The 23,791-nt window shown below is 40.3% G+C and overlaps 1 protein-coding gene across 1 annotated transcript; it reads right to left on the bottom strand.

Annotated features, from left to right (window-relative positions):
• Nucleotides 1–337: 337 nt before the first annotated feature.
• LOC108697288 (NF-kappa-B inhibitor delta) lies at nucleotides 338–21,743 on the bottom strand. Its single transcript, XM_041570657.1, has 12 exons — nucleotides 21,527–21,743; nucleotides 6,525–6,601; nucleotides 6,003–6,039; nucleotides 5,693–5,883; nucleotides 5,280–5,497; nucleotides 4,174–4,279; nucleotides 2,499–2,645; nucleotides 1,914–1,971; nucleotides 1,617–1,768; nucleotides 1,371–1,487; nucleotides 1,106–1,270; nucleotides 338–884 (listed from the first exon to the last, which is right to left on the bottom strand). The coding sequence occupies exons 1-12, from the start codon at nucleotides 21,741–21,743 to the stop codon at nucleotides 816–818; spliced, it is 1,554 nt and encodes a 517-aa protein (XP_041426591.1). The 3' UTR covers nucleotides 338–815.
• Nucleotides 21,744–23,791: the final 2,048 nt, after the last annotated feature.

Below are 23,791 nucleotides of genomic sequence, written 5' to 3'. Positions count from 1 at the left end.
TAGTATTACTATAATATTGCTATAATATTTCTATAATATTGGTATAATATTGCTATAATATTGCTATAATATTACTATAATATTGCTATAATATTACTATAATATTATTATAATATTACTATAATATTACTATAATATTGCTATAATATTACTATAATATTACTATAATATTATATTGAAGGTAACGGGCAATAAAGGAGTCTTACTTGGAAGGGAAACTGACCTTTTATCCCTCCAAAATGTAATTTTAGGGGATTTTTAAAATTGAAAAAAAAAACAACCGCAAATTACACTGAAATTCACATTCCAAAAAAAATAAAAATAAACGCTCACGCCTTGACATTTTAAATTAAAAATTTAAATATTTAAAATTTAAAAATTTGTGTCCAATTTAAAATCCAAGTTTTTTTGCTAATCTGATTGTCTATCAAAAAGAGCCCGTGTGTCTTATATTCACCAATTAACCAATAAATCGATATAATCTGACTCTACCAGTTAGCCACACCTACCGTTAGCACCATAGCCTCCCCTCTTGCCAGTAAATCCCACCCTGAGGGGTTTTCGAATAAGAATATTCACTAAAAAATGGGACAGTTGAGAGGTATGCAGAAATGAGAGTTTGTTCAATATTAGAAATGGATGGCAGTTTCATAGAAACCAGGAGATTATGGAAAAATAGAAGTGGACCAATTCTTCGGCAGAACCTTTCTGGCTCTACCTACGTGGGCCGTGTGTTTTAACCAAAGAAATACAGGCTCCTTCTGTGAATGGAAAGGTCTCAACGACGGGTAAAGTGGTCCTTATCTTGGTGGTTCCTATAAGGAAGAAGATGACTGGTGGCGTGTTGATGATGTAATGCGGCGGCGCTTCAGCAAGAGCTTTATCTGGGGAAAGAACAGGTAAAAATTGGTTTAGCTAGGACACTAGAGGAGGTCCATGACACTAGAGGAGGACCATGACACTAGAGGAGGTCCATACCACTAGAGGAGATCCACGACATTAGAGGAGGACCATGACACTAGAGGTCCGTGACACTAGAGGTCCATGACACTAGAGGAGGTCCATGACACTAGAGGAGGTCCATTTCCATCTAAGAGGACATTACCTGGTCAGAGAGCTCCCCAGGTGGAACCAGGTGGACGGGCTGCTCGTTCTCCAGGTTACGCATGCTTGGATCTCCCCCCAAGGAAAGCAGCAGCTGAATCAGGTACTCGGCAGATTGGTGAGGAGGAAGAGCAGCTGCCATATGGAGAGCTGTGTTTCCATGAGCCTGATATGGAGGAGACCATCAAGGTGATGTAGACAAGGACAGAAAAGAAGGTTGGTGGTAGAGAAACATGCATAGGTAAAATGGCACTGGTCAACCTCACCTTCAGGTTGATGAGAGCTGGTAGGTCAGTGTGGGGCAAATTCAGGAGAAACTTGACCAGGGGGATGTTCCCAGCTTGCACTGCCAGATGGAGAACTGTCTTGCTGCTCTTGATGTCCTGTGTGAAGGATACAGACTGAGCTTTACTTCCAACCACAAATGAAACAGGACAAACTACAACTACCTGCCTCACCCACCAGATGGAAGGAAGGGTTGCCCCGTTGCTGGTGGCTAGAACTGGACTCACCTGACTGGCACAACTGGCTCCGAGCTGCAACAGGAGTTGAACACAGGTCATTCTCTCCCTCTCCTGTTGTTGGTTCTCCTGGGTGGGCTGAAGTCTTTTGCTATTATAGACAGAATTCAGGCTGATTACTGCACAATGTAGGGGAGTCAGGCCTGGTGGGGAAGCACATGAAGTCATTACTGCCAGGTACTACTGGGCCAACACCTTATCACTGGGCTTTTCCCTACAACATCTGATACTGATGACATCTGTGGCCAAATGACTGTCGAAAAGACCCCATAAATTCTCCTTCCTTACCATCATAGTTTCTGACCTCCACGTCAAAATTTTGCTGCCGCTGGAGAGAGACAAGGACCTGGGGCCAGAGAAGAACATTAATGTGAGAGAAGAACATGGAGAGGTGAAGTTGTTCCTCAAACCTTCTATGGGTTTGGCAGGTTTGTACTGACAATCTACTTTTTGGGTTGGTTTGGAAGCCCAGGAGCCACCTCACCAGTACATTACATTCTGAAGACCTCCTTCAACATGTGTCCCCAGCTCAATTTTGGCTGCAGCTTTTAATTTCTGTACTGCTGCTCACTCTCCCCCTTTGATGTCAGAGGTAAGTGGGTTGGGTATAAGAGTAATGTCTGTATGGTTGGCCAGTTTTGGGGAGAGTTGGTCCTGGTCAACATTATTAATGGGGATGCTCATCTTTCATTCATGTGCTGCCCCCTAATGTAAGCAATTATACTGCATATACAGCTCTACATATAGAGATGGGGGTTGGCCGGTTTATTATATACTGTGGAGCTGGCCTCAATGTCTATAACTTGTGGCCCTCCATCTGTTGATGAACTTCAACTCCCAGCAGGCTACATGACCCCCTAGCAGCACACTCACCCTCAGTACATCAGAGAATCCATATGTGGCAGCCACATGCAGAACAGTCTGGCCCTTACAATCAGAAGCGTTCACGTCGGCCCCCAGTGTGATCAAGTCGTACACGATCTCCGGCTGATTGGCTGCTGCAGCCACTAGAAGGGGAGACTGGGAAATTAAAAATAATAATCACGAATCAGTGTATGAAATGAATTAATTTGTTCACAGGGTGCTGCACCGATGTACCTATTTCCCCTTCATTTCAGGACAAGATGTGAATACAGACTTGAGATCTGATTGGACAGTTGCTATACTACAACTCCCAGCATGCTCCAGCAGCCACTGTCTAGAGGAAGCTGAATGTTGCTCTATACAACCTATGGGCATATCACAGACTCCTTGCTATAAGGAAAATCATCAGATTCCTTTAAAGGGGAAGTTCATTTTCAGATTTTACTGTGATCTGGTTCACTTTCCCTTTTACTATGGATAATGTCTGTTGCCGGGCCCTAAGCCACTGTAAGGGCCACAAGGAAAACGTCATGGGCTGGGGCCTTCGGCATTCAGTGAGAAGAGGAAGTCTGACAGTTTCCACGCATGGCAGCTCAGAGAGGAAGGAACATTATAATCTGATTTAACCGTAACAGCTCCGCGTCATGGAACAGCCTCAGTTCCTTAACCCCTCTGTCAGCGAGATTATTAACCCTTTTCACTGGAATCATTGCACTGTAATGAAGAAGCGCAATCAGTGCACTGGGTTGGTACAATCTGGCCATTCACACGCAGGACCGAATTGTAGAAGATCCATTTGATATGTGGAAGAACCCCAAAAGGCTTGGTTTATTAATTTGAGGTCTAAATTGCACTAGTGCAACCAGGGGCATAAATTCAAAGGCCCAGGCCCCCTGCAAATAAAAGGGGGTCCCCAACCTGCAATACACAAAATCACCTGCGGGGACCCAAGATGACTCCTTCCTTGATTGTCCTTTCTGAATTCCCTATTCCGCTAGGACTTCTCACAGGTTCTACTCCCTCTACAGGGGTGTAACTACAGAGGAAGCAGACCCTGCGGCTGGTGGTACAGGGGACCCCATCAAGCCCTAATTTATGAGCAATTTCAACATATATTGGTAAAAAAGGACAACCTTTGGATATATTGGGCGCCCCAAAACGAATTTGCTATGGGGCCCAGTAAGATGTAGTTATGCCACTGGTTACCCCACTGAGTGGAGCCGACTAATAAAAACTGATTGCTGAGTGGTTGCTAGTAGCAACTGCAATGGTGAAACTTAGCCCCTGTATTAGTAAATGGAGCAATTGTACCAATATTTTCATCATTACATGGGGGAAATCTAATTTCTAGGAAGTCACCTGGATTTATAGCGCAGGCGGGTGCAATTGGGGTTTAGTCATTGTATAAGTGGGCGTGGCTGGGGTGAGTTAGGGTGTCGTTGGGGTATTACCAGGTGTGGTCCTGGGATGTGGACAAAAGCCTTCTAGAAACTTCCATGGGTATTTGTTTTGGGCAATAAATGAAAATTCTCCAGTTTAAAGGGCAACATAAACCCCGATTACTGGCTGAATGCCTTAGAAAATCTCCCTCTGAAATTAATGAATTGTCCCTTGTGGAAGAACTTCTTTGGTAACCAAAAGCCCTAATAAAGTATATCCAAAATATTGCACGGGTGGCACTTACCTTGCCATTATGCTCCCTGGTGTCCAACTGGCCGTACTGTAAGTATCGCTCAGCCACTGCATAGGACCAACTGCGCAGCCCCCTCGCCACATACAGGTGCAGGATCCTATAGACAAAATCAGAGAAGGGTGAGCAATGCAGATTCTTCATACATTTTATAGCCATGAGCCCCATTCTGCCTCATAAATCATGGGAAACACATGAAGAATGTTAAAAAAAGGGTGTGGGGCTAAATATAAAGGGGGGGGACTATGACAGATAGGGTGGAGTATTTATGTGGAAATAAAGGGTCGGATGGTTAATATGGGAAAGTGTTACTGCACATTGTGGTGTTCATGCAATCAGCCTGGATCTTTAGTCAGAATTAAGAAACCAGGAATACTGAAACAAGGAGAATCTAAATTTACTACACCACTTGAAGTGAGACACCAGCGAGGACCATACACATGTGAACTGTCTGATGGACACATATGGAATGCAAGTCGTCTTGCTCCTGTTTGATAAGAATTTGCAGAAGCTCCATTTGATGAAGGACATTTTCCTACTCCTGATGTCAACTGCAAAGGGCCTGAAGAAAGTGAACCTATAAGGTGTACTGAAAGAATTAGAAAACTACCTGCATGGACCAAGGACTTTGTGATGTGAAGAATGTATAATATTGTTTTAAAATGCATACTGTTTAATTGTTGCTGTTATTATAGTTGTCCAAATGGTTTTCTACTACAGGGGGAATATGTGGTGTTCATGCAAATGGCCTGTAGATGTCACTGTGCTCAGACGTATACTGTGCATACTTCCTGGTAGCTTAAACGAGAAAGTGAAAGTTACTTTTGTGTAATGGCTGCATGAGAGCCTGCTAATAAAGCACTGTTCTACTCTACTCATCCTCGGCTACCAAAACATAACACACATGACTTGGCTACTTTTAACACAAAACAGTCATGGAAATGCCAAAACAGCTGCCCTAGGTCTGATTTCCCATAGCAACCAATGTTATCTTTGCCATCAGTTTGCTGTTAATTGCTTGTTATGGTCGCTCAGTTTGCAGGATATGTATGGGGTGAATTAAAGAGAACACTTCACCTTTAAGGCAACATTTGACTTACGTGTCTCCGTCCTCATCGCGGATCAGGAGTTGATCTGGGCTCAGGTTCTGAATCTCCACTCTGGCATCTTCCAAGTCCAGTGGCACCATGTCCGGAACAACAGCCCCCCCCGGTACCCTCAGAAAAGGGTCAGCCCCAGGGTAGGAGGCCTGAGAGTGTCCAGACCAGGAGGCATCATGGGAAAAAGGAGCCACGTAGGTGCTGGATGAGAAGGAAACCTGGGTAATAAAAAGTACAGACTCATAATTAACTAATCAAAGTTTTGATTTTAAAGAAGTATGTCTGCCTGGACTTTCTGTCTAGACAAAACACAGCAGCCCCACCTTGCTTTATGGCAGGGATAATAACATCAGTTTTGAAACTGTAATTCCATCAAGAATGTTGGTTGGCTTTGGGATTACAAACCCTCTCACCTCCATCTCTGGGTCAACACTTGGAATGTCCCTTCTTCCTCCTTCATATCTTCTCTCCTGACCATACAAGGTCCCAGATCCTGAGGGATACAGGTCTTCCAGGACGGGATAGTTGTAGTGGGTGCCATGCCTTGGGAACAAGAGGTCTTCATTATCTTGTGGGGAGTGCTGGGCAAAGGAGCCGGCGGCATCTATGAGAAGTAAAGATTTGCATTCCCTGTGACTCGCTATAGGTTGGGGTATAAAGCAAGATGATGCCAGAAGACACCATGGGCAATTTGTACTGGGGAGATCACATTCAAGCACCCACCTACTTCCTGATTATATTCCACACAAGATGCAGATGCCTGCAAATGAAAGAGTAATTATTAAGAATACAACAATATATATAGATATAATATCCTTATCATTTACAGTAGGGGGTACATTATCCCTTATAATACATGAGTGATACTCAGAGTTCCCTGTATAACTCAGCCTGCAGCCTTGTGTCTTTATATGGTCACAGAACAACCCCTCAGTGACTTCTAATATCCTTATCATTTACAGTAGGGGGTACATTATCCCTTATAATACATGAGTGATACTCAGAGTTCCCTGTATAACTCAGCCTGCAGCCTTGTGCCTTTATATGGTCACAGAACAACCCCTCAGTGACTTCTAATATCCTTATCATTTACAGTAGGGGGTACATTATCTCTTATAATACATGAGTGATACTCAGAGTTCCCTGTATAACTCAGCCTGCAGCCTTGTGCCTTTATATGGTCACAGAACCCCTCAGTGACTTCTAATATCCTTATAATATACAGTAGGGGGTACATTATCTTACTTGGGCACTCTTCTGTTGGCGCTTTTGCTCCAGCAGTTTTTTCACAGTTTGAGGCGTGGTAAAGTAGGGTCGGCAATCTGAAAGATCAGAGGTAGGGAATGAAGTGATTATGATGCCAGCTAAATAGCCTTTTTCAGCAGGATTCGGATTCAGCCGAATCCTTCTACCAGAAATCGTGTGACTTTTAGGATTCGGATTCAGGTTTCGTATTCTTCCGAATCTTTCACAAAGGATTCGAGGTGCATCCCTAAGTCTAAGCATATGGTTTAAATGGCTAATTGTAAATATGTACAGGCATGTGATCCGTTATCAATAAACCTGTTATCCAGAAAGATCCGAATTACGGAGAGGCCGTCTCCCATAGACTCCAATTTATCTGAATTTTAAAAAAACTTTTCCCTTTTTCTGTGTAATAATAAAACAGTCGCTTGTACTTTATCCCAACTAAGATATAATTAATCCTTATTGGAAGCAAAACCAGCCTATTGGCTTTATTTAATGTCCATATGATTTTCTAGTAGACTTTAAATTCTGGATAACAGATCCTATACTTGTATTGCCAAAACAAATACCTAATATATATATCATAACGGACGGGCCATTTCTACAGCTTTGGAAGATTAACTCTTGACCTGTGTCCTGTTTTTCTTATAAAAAATGTATTTGGGAGGAATTGAACTCACTTTAGAAAAGAACCAACAAATGTTATCAAAAAAAGGGATAATACAATAACATAAAATCAATCCCTTGCTAAAAGATATGGCCAATATCTATTCCTAAATTTCAGATTAAAAACTAACTTTGACCTAAATGATAAAATCTGAGATTTTCAGCTCCTGAGAGCAGTAAAGTTACTTTAAAACTTGGGTTTAGTTAATTGTGCCATTTCTGAAATTCATTTGCTTAAAGGGTTCTTCACCTTTGAGTTAACTGTTAGTATGATGTAGAGAGAGATAATATGAGACAATTTGCAATTGGTTTTCATTTTTTTATTATTTGGGGTTTTTGAGTTATTTAGCTTTTTATTCAGCAGCTCTTCAGTTTGTAATTTCAGCCATCTGGTTGCTAGGGTCCAAATTGCCCTAGCAACTATGCACTGATTTGAATAAGGGACTGGAATATGAATAAGAGAGGCCTGAATAGAAAGATGAGGAATAAAAAGTAGCAATAACAATACATGTGTAGCCTTGCAGAACATTTGTTTTTTAGAGGGGGGCAGTGACCCCCGTTTGAAAGATGGGTTTGAAAGATGGAAAGAGTCAGAAGAAAAAGGCAAATAATTCAAAAGCTAGAAAAAATTAATAATTAAAACCAATTGAGAAGATACTTAGAATTAGCTGTTCTATAACAGAAGACACCTTTAGACTCCAATGGGTGAAAAAAAATTGTTGCACGTCCAAAAATATTGTCCATTGACTTTAATGCATTTGGAGAATTTTTAGCTCAAAAATTTTGGTGAAGTGAAACGGGTCAGATTTGCTCAGCACTTAAAAAAGTCTACTTTATAATTAAAATTATAAAAAAAATATAATATATAATCAAATACAGCAACAATAAAAAAAAAATTGACAAGGCAGATTGGAATTCTTTACAGGACTGGACAAAAATATCTTACAATTACCCAGTGAGTGAAAATGCTTTTTTTTCTGTTCAACAATATCATAAAAAAATCAAATTTTCTCTAATTTTACATATTTTAATTGTCCCCCTTTGGGGGTGGGTCTGAAATAATCCCTTCTAATTTGACACAATTCACTATATCAGTTCCAATAAATAAACTTTATATTTTCGCCAGAAATATTTTCAGCTATTTTTGCGAATAACTGAAAACGAAATTCCCTATTTTTCTTTTTTATCAGACCCACACACTGCCCCTCCCACGTCACACTCAGTATTACAGTTAATGAAGTGAGAGAATTAAAAATATGGGGTTATTTTTGAAGTCAGGGTTGTATTTTTTTACAAATATATTTATAATTAAATATAATTCTAAATAACTGAATATGATTCTAAGCAACATCCCGGTTGCATAGATGTTTCTCTAACAGTTGTGACGTCACTATCTGCTGGATGGTTTCCCACGGCGCCTGAGCTTATTTCCTGACAGCAGCCAGAGCCCACTGAGCATGTGCAGAGCCCCTGACACACACTAGGGGGCAGATTTAACAAGGGTCGAATTTCGAATAAAAAAAACTTCGAAATTGGAATAAAAAAGACCAACCAAAATTTATTTAAAAAATCTGTTTTTTTTTTCCAGGTAAATAGACCGTTTTGGTTCGAATTCGAATCATACAAATCGAAGTAACATCATATTCAGTTGAATTCGATTCAAAGTTTTTTCTAAAAAAAAAACTTTGATTTTTCAAAGTCCACCAATTGACTCCAAATAGGTTCTAGGAGGTCCCCCATAGGCTAAAACAGCAATTCGGCAGGTTTAAGATGGCGAATGGTCGAAGTCGAATTTTTAAAGGGGCAGTACATGATAAATTTCGAATTTGAATTTCCTTAGTCCAAGTAGACAAAAATAAGTCGAAATTCGAATTTTTTTGAATTAGAATCTTCACTTTGACCCTTGATAAATCTTCCCCTAGACGTCTAACAAGATCCAAGATGGGGAGCTGCGGGGGGACAACTGGGCTGCTGAGCCTTTGGGCTGGAACAATAAGTTCTGTATATAAAATATCATTTTAATATTGTTCTAAGAATATTTTGGTCATTTTTAGAACCATTGCACCAACAACTTTAATCCAGAAACACAGCTGTTCTGACCCAAAACATAATAAAATCCCAAGAAATAATACATTTTGTGTCTTTGAACCAAATCTCTCTTCCTTTGTGAAAAATTAAACTTAAAAAGGAACAATTTGTTTTTGTCTAAAGGTCCGAGGAACCTGCGGTCGGACTCACCGTCACCACTTCCCTTCTCCACAGTCAGACGCACAAGATCAGTTGCCCAGTGGCTCATTAGCAAAGAGAGGGGCACAGTAATAAAACAAAAATGTTTGGCTTTCTGCTTGAAAAAAAGCTTTGGCATAAAGAAAAGTCTTATAAAGGTTACAAGACTTTGTTTTAAACATTGGGACATGTCAGGTTCCCATTGTAAGCAGCAGTCCTGTCCTGCTTTATGGCAGCTGAGATTCTAGCTATCTGTATAACAGAACATTCTGTCCCAGTGGCTGCACAGATCCTATCTGATCCCCATTGTAAGCAGCAGTCCTGTCCTGCTTTATGGCAGCTGAGATTCTAGCTATCTGTATAACAGAACATTCTGTCCCAGTGGCTGCACAGATCCTATCTGATCCCCATTGTAAGCAGCAGTCCTGTCCTGCTTTATGGCAGCTGAGATTCTAGCTATCTGTATAACAGAACATTCTGTCCCAGTGGCTGCACAGATCCTATCTGATCCCCATTGTAAGCAACAGTCCTGCCCTGCTTTATGGCAGCTGAGATTCTAGCTATCTGTATAACAGAACATTCTGTTCCAGTGGCTGCACAGATCCTATCTGATCCCCATTGTAAGCAGCAGTCCTGTCCTGCTTTATGGCAGCTGAGATTATGAAAACAAATGAAAAAACAACAAGAAGACAAATATTAAATAGGTCGAACACATGAAAAGATAATTTTAGGTGAATTTTGCCTTTAACAGGCACCTGCTCATATGCTAATGTATTCCCATTGGGTCTTTGGTGTAAAGGGGAACTCTACTTAATAACTATTTTTGCATAATGAAAGAAAATATAAGCAGCTTTCCAGTATAAGAGTTTTCACAGGCAGATACTGCTTTCAATCACACATGTTTACAAACAACTTTAAACCCACAAAAAAGTGTCATGAATGAAAGTTTGTGAGTTGCTAAGTTCCCCTTTAATTCCTTTCCGTTGTTGCTGGGGGGCATGAGCAGGGCAGGACGAGGCCAGGGATACAATGTAAATAATGATCGAGGGGAGTAATTCTCATCAGGAGTGACACATGGACACTTACAGGCAGGGAAGAGAGAGGAGAGGGGTAAGTGGGTGTGTGATAGTGCGAGAAAACACCCGGAATCCCCAGACTTTTGTGAATCAGTAATAGGGAAATCCACCGTGTCATGAGTCACCTGACCCCGGCGATGAGTCACACCCACTGCTCTTATACCCCCCCACACACACGGCACACCCCCAGTTACCTACAGTCTGTCTTCATCTGTCTGTCTGTTTATTATCGTTATTTGGACTGAATATAAATGAGCTGGAGAGAGTGCAGAGACTAAGTGCAACTAAACTGGTTAGAGGGAGGGAAGAGTTAAATTATGAGGGGAGACTGACAAGGTTGGGGTTGTTTTCTCTGGAAAAAAGGCGCTTGTGAGGGGACATGATTAGACTTTACAAGTACATTAGAGGACATTATAGACAAATAGCAGGGGACCTTTTTACCCATAAAGAGAATCACGTACCAGAGGCCTCCCCTTCAGACTAGAGGAAAAGAAGTTTCATTTAAAGGAACAGAGTAGGGGGTTCATCACAGTCAGGACAGTGAGGTTGGGGAATGCACTGCCGGGTGATGATTCAGTTAATGACTATAAGAGGGACTTGGATGATTTTTTGGACAGACATAATATTAAAGGCTATTGTGATACTAAACTCTATAGTTAATATAGGTATGGGTATATAGAATTTTAATTAAAAGTAGGGAGGGGTGTGTGTATGGGGCTGGGTTTTCATTTGGAGGGGTTGGACTTGATGGACTTTGTTTTTTTTCAACCCAATTTAACTATGTAACTATGTAACTATGTAACTATGTAACTATATTGTTATTAATATTATCTGCTGTCTGTTTATCTATATATCCTCTAGCTGTCGATCTTTCTTTTATCTGTCTGTCTATCTGTCTGTCCGTCTATCTATGAAGGAGATAACATTTCAGTTGTATAAAGGTATATCGACGATATTCTAAAAAAAAAATCTAATGGGCAGTATTGTGCAAATGTGCAATATTCCCCCCCTTCTACTTATACAGGTATTGGACCTGTTATACAGAATGCTCAGGACCTGGGGTTTTCTATGTAGGGTTTATCTATCTATCATGTATCTCTCTCTGTCTGTCCGTCCATCCACCCATCATCTATCTATCTATCTATCTATCTATCTATCTATCTATCTATCATCTATCTATCTATCTATCTATCTATCTATCTATCTATCTATCTATCTATCTATCTATCATCTATCTATAGTATCTATCTATCTATCTATCTATCTATCTATCTATCTATCTATCTATCTATCTATCTATCTATCTATCTATCTATTTATCTATCTATCTATCTATCTATCTATCTATCTATCTATCTGTCTGTCTGTCTGTCTGTCTGTCTGTACATCCGTCCGTCTGTCTGTCTATCTATCTATCATCTGTCTATCTACATTTCTATTTACATCTATCTACCTATTGTCTTTTTATATATTGATCTGTCTATCTGTCTGCCTGTCTACCTACCTATGTATCTATTATCTATATATCGATCTATCTATCATTAAATATCTAGCTACCTACCTACATTATCTATCTTCTATCTATCTCTCTATCTACTATCTGTTCATCTATCTCTATTAATGCATCTAGTAGAACTCTAACAGCTGAACTGATTTCTGTACCGGCATATTGTATATATAATGGGGAGGCTGAATTTTTTTTGGGGGGGCACATACCTCTAGAAGTGGAGGGGGGAGAGTTCATTCCCTCCCCACCTTGCGTCTCTTGCCTGTAAGGGTCCAGCCTTCCCCTGTAGAATAGCAGCAACTGCCTGTTTCTCTCTGTCAGCTTTCGCTGTGATGTGACAGTCACTCGTCGCTGCTTCTATTAAAAAGGAACTGTCAGGTTCAGCCCACGGAGGAGGCGACGGAAAGAGCAGACCAGGAGATAAATAGAGGAGATTGGTAGATAAGCCTGATACACTGAATGAGTGGAAGATACAAGGGAAAGTCACTAAAATAAACCCAATATAAAATGGAAAGAGTTGGTGGTTGGTGTAAGCCGGCCATGTATCTACATAATGCAACGAGTATAGAATCACTGTTAAACCCTAATGAGCAAATTCACCCCAAATCCTCACTCTCCAATCAATATCAGGGCAGGAATCCAATATTTTCAGGGTTGAACTTGATGGACACGTGTCTTTCTTCAGCTTCATCTACTATGTGACACTTTGTGCTGCTGAATAGACACTTTCAACCTTCCATTGGCAACTGCCCCAAACTCATGTGCTAAATAATCCATCTGTGGCCCTATGGGCCATTTTTCCATATATATGCCATGCTTATTTGCTAATTGAAGGTGGGCAACACTTAGTAGCATCACTTGGCATTTACAAAAGTAGGACACGGGTACTTGCCCCGGCATTGCCCTGGTGCTGTCACTAAAAGTACCATAGTCTCTCAGTTCTGGTAGGAAGAAGTGGTTAAAAAGAAAGGAATATTGGAATTATCCAAGAACATCGGGGCATGAATCTGCCCTTAACCCATTAACCCAACCCAGCCATTCAGATTCCTACTTTCAGTTTCTATCGTGTCATAGACTGTTGAAAGCTAATTGTCGATTGGTTGCTATTTAGCACTTGCCTCAGTAAACCAGCCCTAAAATGTTCACATCGGTGGCACTTTTGAATAACATTTTTGGAAAATTCCTGTGTTGTAAAATATCAGCAGTTGATTTTGGAGAAACAGATCAAATATGACCACACCAAAGGGGATAATGAACATGATGCAATACAGAAACAGGATATAAATAAAAAGAATGTCGTGGAAATTGATTTTCATTTTTGGTTTTACTGGTCCTTTAATTATATTATGGTGTGCTCCACAGCAATGGAATGGTTACATTAAATGCGCTAGCATTGGAGGCAATGGGGGTGTCCTAATTTCTGTGTTTCTTTATAAAAGAACACAGAGAAAATCTTGAAATGTGTCACAGAGAGACAACCAAATGTATTAAGGGAATGAATTTTATTGTAAATAAGCTAGAGGCATGTTGTCAAAGCTAAAAATCTAATCTAGTTTTGCTCCAACACCTCTGAATATGGTCCTGGAAAAAAACATTATAGGAGTTGCAGGGGAGCCCTGAGAATGGTAAATGGGCAATGCACATTTATAGACTAATGCTAATGCTAATGAATATATTTAAGGAAACAAAAATGCTGGGCTACCCCAAGGTCTATGAAATAAAGTTTTTGATGCCGGCCAACACATCCATTACCAGGCACAGATTGATTCCTATTTAATAATGTATTTGTTTGCCCCAAATCTGTGATTATCGCAGGAAGCCCTGGGTATTTATGCATTTGGGTAGGTCAATTAAAGACATTTGCTGCACAGATTCAAGTATCCTAGGGCCAATTCCATGTTTAATAATCAGAATACAAGTCAGAATAAATACATTGCCAGTTCCATGTATAATACTCCAGAACTAACAACAAGATAAATTTAGTATCAGTTCCATGTACAGTATAATACCCCAGAACACACAGCCATTTCCAAGTACAGTATAATACCCCAAAAACAAATGGTAGGACAAAAACAGTACCAATTTCATGTATAATACCCCAGAACACTCAACACGATAAATACAGTGCCAATTCCATGTATAATACCCCAGAACACACAGCAGATAAATACAGTGACAATTCCATGTATAATACCCCAGAACACACAGCAGATAAATACAGTGCCAATTCCATGTATAATAACCCAGAACACACAGCAGATAAATACAGTGCCAATTCCAAGTATAATACCCCAGAACACACAGCAGATAAATACAGTGTCAATTCCAAGTATAATACCCCAGAACACACAGCAGATAAATACAGTGCCAATTCAATGTATAATACCCCAGAACACACAGCAGATAAATACAGTGTCAATTCCATGTATAATACCCCAGAACACTCAACAAGATAAATACAGTACCAATTCCATGTATAATATCCCAGAACACACAGCAGATAAATACAGTGTCAATTCCATGTATAATACCCCAGAACACTCAACAAGATAAATACAGTACCAATTCCATGTATAATATCCCAGAACACACAGCAGATAAATACAGTGTCAATTCCATGTATAATACCCCAGAACACACAGCAGATAAATACAGTGACAATTCCATGTATAATACCCCAGAACACTCAACAAGATAAATACAGTACCAATTCCATGTATAATATCCCAGAACACACAGCAGATAAATACAGGGCCAATTCCATGTATAATACCCCAGAACACACAGCAGATAAATACAGTGCCAATTCCATGTATAATACCCCAGTACACACAGCAGATAAATACAGGACCAATTCCATGTATAATACCCCAGAACCCACAGCAGATAAATACAGAGCCAATTCCATGTATAATACCCCAGTACACACAGCAGATAAATACAGGACCAATTCCATGTATAATACCCCAGAACACACAGCAGGATAAATACAGGACCAATTCCATGTATAATACCCCAGAACACACAGCAGATAAATACAGTACCAATTCCATGTATAATACCCCAGAACACACAGCAGATAAATACAGTGTCAATTCCAAGTATAATACCCCAGAACACACAGCAGATAAATACAGTGCCAATTCCATGTATAATACCCCAGAACACACAGCAGATAAATACAGTACCAATTCCATGTATAATACCCCAGAACACACAGCAGATAAATACAGTGACAATTCCATGTATAATACCCCAGAACACTCAACAAGATAAATACAGTACCAATTCCATGTATAATACCCCAGAACACACAGCAGATAAATACAGTACCAATTCCATGTATAATACCCCAGAACCCACAGCAGATAAATACAGTGCCAATTCCATGTATAATACCCCAGAACCCACAGCAGATAAATACAGAGCCAATTCCATGTATAATACCCCAGAACACACAGCAGATAAATACAGGACCAATTCCATGTATAATACCCCAGAACACACAGCAGATAAATACAGAGCCAATTCCATGTATAATACCCCAGAACACACAGCAGATAAATACAGTGCCAATTCCATGTATAATACCCAGAACACACAGCAGATAAATACAGTGTCAATTCCATGTATAATACCCAGAACACACAGCAGGATAAATACAGGACCAATTCCATGTATAATACCCCAGAACACACAGCAGATAAATACAGTGCCAATTCCATGTATAATACCCCAGAACACACAGCAGATAAATACAGTGCCAATTCCATGTATAATACCCCAGAACACACAGCAGGATAAATACAGTGCCAATTCCATGTATAATACCCAGAACACACAGCAGGATAAATACAGGACCAATTCCATGTATAATACCCCAGAACACACAGCAGATAAATACAGTGCCAATTCCATGTATAATACCCCAGAACACACAGCAGATAAATACAGGGCCAATTCCATGTATAATACCCAGAACACACAGCAGATAAATACAGTGCCAATTCCATGTATAATACCCCAGAACACACAGCAGTATAAATACAGGCCAATTCCATGTATAATACCCCAGAACACACAGCAGATAAATACAGTGCCAATTCCATGTATAATACCCAGAACACATAGCAGATAAATACAGTGTCAATACCATGTATAATACCCCAGAACACAAGACAGAATTAATCCAGGGCTAGCTTCATTGATTTTGGTTAGGGAAATCTTAGCCAAGTGTTCATTAAAATCTGCCTATGAATGGGAAACTACAGATCTGCAAGTCGTCCATGCCAGTAGTAAATATGGTGCTGTTGTGCAGGGATTTCCGGTTCCGAATGCCTCATCCACATCAGACTTCCTATGACTCCCCTTCACTGGGTCGCTCTGCTGTCAAACACTCTGTGCGGCTGTTATTCATCATTAGCAGAGGTTCAAGTCCAGTTCCATATAAATAGGAGTCATGTGATCTCAGATGTAGTTGCCCTGACCCAGAAATGCGGCAAAATAATAATAATAACAATTAGAATAAAAACAGAGTTTCATCATTGTGGTTTTTTTAATTGGATTTCTTTTATCCTGAACCTCCAGTTTTTGGAGGAAGTGGAAGTAACGAATCATCATATAAATAAATCGGTGGATGTCTCACGTGTCTTTGTTTTGCACTTATATATCATAGACAGGGCACAGATTACGGTGCAACATTTCAATGTGCAGATGTAGAACACATGAATTGGGACTCGAGGCACAAACTAGGACTGGCATTTTGTATATGGATAGCGGGAACTGCAATAGAGTCATAATGAAAGTGCCCAAAATGGAATGTGCTCACAAGATTGGGAGCATAGCAATTGTGACATCATACACAATCCCATACTGGTGTATAATACAGTTTATAGTGACATCATACACAATCCCATACTGGTGTATAATACCGTTTATTGTTACATCATACACAATCCCATACTGGTGTATAATACAGTTTATAGTGACATCATACACAATCCCATACTGGTTTTAATACAGTTTATTGTGACATCATACACAATCCCATACTGGTGTATAATACAGTGTATAGTGACATCATACACAATCCCATACTGATGTATAATACAGTTTATAGTGACATCATACACAATCCCATACTGGTTTTAATACAGTTTATTGTGACATCATACACAATGCCATACTGGTGTATAATACAGTTTATAGTGACATCATACACAATCACATACTGGTGTATAATACAGTTTATAGTGACATCATACACAATCCCATACTGGTGTATAATACAGTTTATAGTGACATCATACACAATCCCATACTGGTTTTAATACAGTTTATTGTGACATCATACACAATGCCACACTGGTGTATAATATAGTTTATAGTGACATCATACACAATCACATACTGGTGTATAATACAGTTTATAGTGACATCATACACAATCCCATACTGGTATATAATACAGTTTATAGTGACATCATACAAAATCCCATACTGGTGTATAATACAGTTTATAGTGACATCATACACAATCCCATATTGGTTTTAATACAGTTTATTGTGACATCATACAAAATGCCAAACTGGTGTATAATACAGTTTATAGTGACATCATACACAATCACATACTGGTGTATAATACAGTTTATAGTGACATCATACACAATCCCATACTGGTTAGATATATCCACGTGTATCGGGCACTGCAGAAGAGTCCAATCAAGTTTGGTCTGGCCCATTTCTTAGAAGGCAAAGAACCCTCATATCAGCCTGAGTCACCCCAGTTTCCCTTTCATAGTTTCATTTCCCAGCAGCGCCATCACCGTAAAAGAAATGAAAGGAACCGGCCGGCTGGCCCCGCACTCGTCCCCATGAGATATTGGAATGATACATGAAAATTTCCCTGGGCAGGAAACAGATGCATCACTCGCAGACTATTGACTTCCAGCAACAATTTCTTTCTCTGTACAATTAGTTAAAGTCTGTACAGCTGGTGCAGCAGAAAGGTCACTTTATTCACAAGTTTCACTTCTGGTGTCGGTGTCATGCAGTGACGAGATGCTGTGAGTTTTGAGGGGACATCATCAATGACAAATGAAAAAACATAAAAACATATTACCCTCCGCTCATTTAAGCTTTTGGGCATTTGCTGCACAACTGGCTGCAGTATCCCGCACATTTCATCTTTCATTTTGGAAGGGAAATAGAATAGAATTAACCCTCTGGCTGCAGTTCTTTGGCCCCAGATATATATATATATATATATATATATATATATATATATATATATATATATATATATATATATATTTTTTTTTGCAGGCCTTGTGGTCCCCAAGGCTCCCTACACTCTCCATCTTGCCCTACAGTTTCCATCTTGTCCTTCTGCTTCCCTCTTGCTCTACTGTCACTATCTTGCCTTACTGTCTCCATCTTGTCCTACTGTCTCTATCTTGTCCTACTGTCTCTATCTTGTCCTACTGTCCCTATCTTGCCCTAATGTCTCCATCTTGCCCTACTGTCTCCATCTTGTCCTACTATCTCTATCTTGTCCTCCTGCTTCCATCTTGCCTTACTGTCTCCATCTTGCCTTACTGTCTCCATCTTGTCCTACTGTCTCTATCTTGTCTTACTGTCTCTATCTTGCCCTAATGTCTCCATCTTTCCCTACTGTCTCCATCTTGCCCTACTATCTCCATCTTCTCCTACTGTCTCTATCTTGCCCTAATGTCTCCATCTTGTCCTACTGTCTCCATCTTGCTCTACTGTCTCCATATTGCCCTACTGTCTCCATCTTGCCTTATTATCTCTATCTTGTCCTCCTGTCTCCATCTTGCTCTACTATCACCATCTTGTCCTACTGTCTCCATCTTGTCCTACAGTCTCCATCTTGTCCTACAGTCTCCATCTTGCTCTACTGTCTCCATCTTGCCCTACTATCTCCATCATGTCCTACTGTCTCCATCTTGCCCTACTGTCTCTATCTTGCCCCCCTGTCTCCATCTTGCCATACTGTCTCTAACTTGCCCCCTGCCTCCATCTTGTCCTGCTGTCTCTATCTTGCCCTACTGTCTCTATCTTGCCCTAATGTCTCCATCTTGTCCTACTGTCTCCATCTTGCTCTACTGTCTCCATATTGCCCTACTGTCTCCATCTTGCCTTATTATCTCTATCTTGTCCTCCTGTCTCCATCTTGCTCTACTATCACCATCTTTTCCTACTGTCTCCATCTTGTCCTACAGTCTCCATCTTGTCCTACAGTCTCCATCTTGCTCTACTGTCTCCATCTTGCCCTACTATCTCCATCATGTCCTACTGTCTCCATCTTGCCCTACTGTCTCTATCTTGCCCCCCTGTCTCCATCTTGCCATACTGTCTCTAACTTGCCCCCTGTCTCCATCTTGTCCTACTGTCTCTATCTTGCCCTACTGTCTCTAACTTGCCCCCTGTCTCCATCTTGTCCTACTGTCTCTATCTTGCCCTACTGTCTCTATCTTGCCCCCCTGTTTCCATCTTGCCCTACTGTCTCTAACTTGCCTCCTGTCTCCATCTTGCCCTACTATCTCTATCTTGCCCTACTGTCTCTATCTTGCCTCCTGTCTCCATCTTGCTCCACTGTCACCATATTGTCCTACTGTTTCCATCTTCCCCTACTGTCTTTATCTTGTCCTCCTGTCAGCATTTAGCTCTACTGTCCCTATGTTGCATATGGAACAATAGAGTCTCAGTTTTTCTTATTTAAGTCAATGCATGGTTGCTAGGGTAATTTGAACCCAAGCAACCAGATGGCTGAATTTGCAAACTGCAAAGCTGCTGGATAAAAAGCTAAATAACTAAAAAATAATAAAAAAATTAAAGCCATTTGCAAATTGTCTCAGAATATTACTCTCTACATCATACTAACAGTTAACTCAAAGGTGAACAACCCTTTTAAGTTTGCTAATTCATATTCTGTTTATGACTTTATTATAGTCTCCATTTAGTGGTAGTGCATAGGTCATAGGTCAGGGTGCTTGTCCTGTTAGTCCTGTATAAGGTGAGTCATATACTGTAATTAGGAGACTAATTAAGAAATAAATTTGTTTTGGGTCAAGTGAGATTCATTAGATAAAGAATATGAGTAAAAAGCAAATGCATTTTATAACCACAAAAATTGACATAAATGAGGAAGTGATCAGGGAGGAAGACAAGAGGAATGTCCTTTTCTTGGTTTAATAGACATTTAAACCAAAATGTGTCGTGGGTGTAGAATTGTGTTTGCACTCTGGGTGTGGTTAATGCTTAGTCATCATCTGATCCCAAGGTGGGACATTTACACATTCTGGTGTGACAATTTCTCTTGGGGAACCCATTTTTGGGGGGGAGGTTCATAAACTGGAAGCTGAAATATAACATTCTATTGCTTTGTAGCTGGTTCCCACCAACACACCCCAAAATCAGCTAAGTGAAAAAAATAGCACATAAAGTGGAAATAAAAGTTTAGAAAATTCTAAAGTTTCCACAAAGACAATAAAACCTGTCTACACTGGAACTGTGTACGTTTTCTGATTAAAATTCCAGGCCTTATGCAGGAGCCCCTTATGTATTTTGTAGAAATAGGTGATTTTGTGTGGCCGTAAATGTAGATTTGTTGTGCAGTGCATATTGGCTGAGGGCAATGTCCTCCACAATTGCCTCCATCTGACATTAAAATGTAGAACGTTTCCTCAAGCTATATCATATAGGTGATTTCCTATTGAATTGTTTCATACAAGGGATGCCCTATCATATTCATAGATTCTGAAAAGGTCTTCAAAACTTAAGAGAACGAGCAGGTGGAAACCCTCAAGAACTAATGGATACCAGAGGTAGTTATCAAAGTCATCAAGAAATGTACGATAATTTTATGTGCCCAGTGGCTCACAAGGGTCTTCCCAGTGAAATCTGGAGTCCACCAAGAATGCATTCTATCTTCGACTATCTTCTTACTCATACTGGATGAGGTAATGAAGAACATCACCACACAAGTAGAGGATCTAAGTTACGTTGATGACAACAGTTTCAATAATGGTGCATGCTATGAAATGATTGCCAATATTAATATCCAAGACCTTGGCTGAGTGCAGGGGAACGTCATGAATACTGAGAACGTTGATGAGGACAGCATGGTCAAAGGATGGAGGAGCAGATGCAGATGTCAAAGAGTTTATACAGAAAGCAAAAGTAAAAGTTTTGAAGGCCATAGGAATATTACTTTCGACCAAAGGATTTTTATGTCAAGCATCAAGACTGTATTGCTATATGGCCACAGAATGTGGAAGGTCAACTCTGAGATTACCATAAGCCTTCAAGTAGAGTCCTGCATTGGGTTGGGTACCCATGGAAAAACCACAATATGATTGGGACTTGAGCGGGTCGGGTGAAAATTCGTGGAGTTGTCAAGGCGGGTAAGCGTGTCTGGGTCAGACTTGGGGAAAACAGGTATGGGTTGGGTGCGGGTTTTAAAAAACAGACCAGTGCAGGTCTCTACCTTCAAGTACTTTCAGCTGGTGCTTGTGAAGGAACCTTGACGTGTTCTGACCCAATGTTATCTCCAAAGATCTGTGGAAACAAGTAGAGCATCACATCATCAGACAGATCAAAAGGAGGAAGTTGGACACGCACTGCAGAAGTATCAAAGTGCGGCTGAGATGCTAGTACTGCTGTGGATACCACAAGGATGAAGGACGTGGGAAAGATAATGTGGAGGAGAGGCATTGAGGTGAAGAAGAAGGGAAAAGACATCAGGAGAACCAACAACCCTTACCCATTCCAGAAATTTTACTCTACCCTATAGTGTGAGCCAGGAGGCCTCAGTAAAGGGAAAGCCAGTGCTCTAAGGAATGGTGGAAAACCTTAGTAGATAAGAGGGGTCACATGAATTAAGGCTTCTAACTAGTAATAGGATTACTCTTCATATAGCAGCAACTTTGAGCTGCTATATGCTATATGGGTTGAGCACATTCACTTGGGAGTCACCACCAAGTATCTGGCACCTATGAGTAGATCAACCTCATTGAAGAAACTATAGTATACCTTCACTATGTGATATACTGAGAGATGTATTGAACTGTGCAAAAAGACAAAGAACTTTCCTCTTCTTTATCTTGTCCTTCAATAAATAAAGAACCACTGGTTTTGAAAGTGTGTGTGAAAGTGTAGTTCAGCCTTGAGACCTTATGCTCTACCTGGCGAGTGTGAGGAGTAAAATAATTCCATGTTCCTAATATGTCCCTAGTGCTATAGAACGTCAGTAGATGGACAGTGGGCTCCTGCCATGAAAAGTCACCGCTGGCAACTTCAAGAGCAAAAATTTGGGCTCAAGAAAACCCCCATGTTGTATTGCTGGATATGTTTAGTGCCAGCTCATTAATCAGAATTATTCAGACAGTGCAGTTCCATATTAGAAGTCAGTTGCGACTCCCAAATATTTTATTGTCCTGTACTCATTTAGAGACAATGAATGATGCAGAGCTGCGCTCACATTTATACAGCGGAGCTCACACTCGCATGTAGGAAGGTAATGAAAATCATACATAGAATCAAAATGTGCAAAATGAAAGTGAAACTGACAGATTTCAGCCTAATGCAGAAGTGTTGGCACCGGGGGGGGGGGGACACTGCTTTACACCTGCTGATGCGAATCTGAGAACCTACTTAATAACCATTAAAGGTACATGTGGTCACAGTTTTGGGGTAAAAACTAAAAAGTTCAATAGTACAAATGGCACAGTATGGGGCAGATTTATTAAAGGTAGTGATGGGCGAATTTGCGCCATTTCGCTTCGCCGAAAAATTCGCTATTCGCGAAACGGCGAAAAATTCGTGAAACGGCGCCGGCGCCCGTTTTTGACGCCGGCGTCCGTTTTTCCGAAAAAAATTTTTTGACGCCGGTGAATTTTTTCCGCGAATTTTCGCTGGTGTTTCGCGAATTTATTCGCTGGCGGCGAATCGCGCAAATTCGTCTTGAATTCGCGCCTGGCGAATAAATTCGCCCATCACTAATTAAAGGTATAAAGTTTCTTTAAATTGTTTTTTATGATCAAAACTGTCGGGAATTATTCAAACTCGATTCCAGTTTTTTAAAAAAAAATTGGAATTAGATTTTTTGAGATTTATCATACTCTGGCCCTTTAAGAATTCGAATTCGACTATTCGCCACCTAAAACCTGCCGAATTCCTGTATAAGTCAATGGGGGAGGTTCAGTGACTACTTTGGAGATGTTAGTAGCCTTCCTGACTTTCGAGTTTTTCCGAGAAAAAACTCAAACCGAGTTTGGTCGAATTAGAATCAAATTCGTTTCGAGTTTTCCGGTGAGTAAAATTCGTCCGAGTTTCGGGTAAAATCGAATTCATGTGAGTTAAAAAAGACTCACATGAATTTGAAATTCGACCTTGATAAATGTGCCTCTAAATGTATTGTTAGATATTTTCAATAGACAGATTGGTGATACCCAGTCTGCAGTTGTTGAATTGCAATTCACCATTTCCCACCTACTGTGATCACTGGAGGGCTGCAAGTTGGCAAAAACGTGGGTGAAGGTTTCTTGAGCTCCGAAGCTTACATTTCCAATCACATTTTCAATAATGCATCTCCTCTAGGTTGCTAAGGGTAACAAGATGTTGGGCGTCCAAGCTTAATGCCCTTCCTTATTTTGTAACCACCCTGGAAAAAAGGAATGATCTATTTGGCACACTCATGTTTAGCAATTGTGCACTAGGTCAATGGAACCCTTGGGCCCCCCTGAAGCTGTTCTTTCTTATCT

This window comes from Xenopus laevis, chromosome 7S (genome assembly GCF_017654675.1).
Source record: "Xenopus laevis strain J_2021 chromosome 7S, Xenopus_laevis_v10.1, whole genome shotgun sequence".
NCBI lineage: Eukaryota > Metazoa > Chordata > Amphibia > Anura > Pipidae > Xenopus > Xenopus laevis.
This window is presented reverse-complemented; position numbering and strand designations above follow the sequence as displayed.

Bases quoted from the DNA above. Each gene is read 5' to 3' on its own strand.
- LOC108697288 (XM_041570657.1), bottom strand. From the start codon at position 21,743: ATGCCTCTCCTCCACATTATCTTTCCCACGTCCTTCATCCTTGTGGTA. The intron at 5,884-6,002 runs GTGGGTGCTTGA...TACTTCTCATAG, and splicing joins GGAATATAATCAGGAAGTAG to ATGCCGCCGGCTCCTTTGCC. The intron at 1,972-2,498 runs GTGAGTGTGCTG...CTCTGGCCCCAG, and splicing joins GATTCTCTGATGTACTGAGG to GTCCTTGTCTCTCTCCAGCG.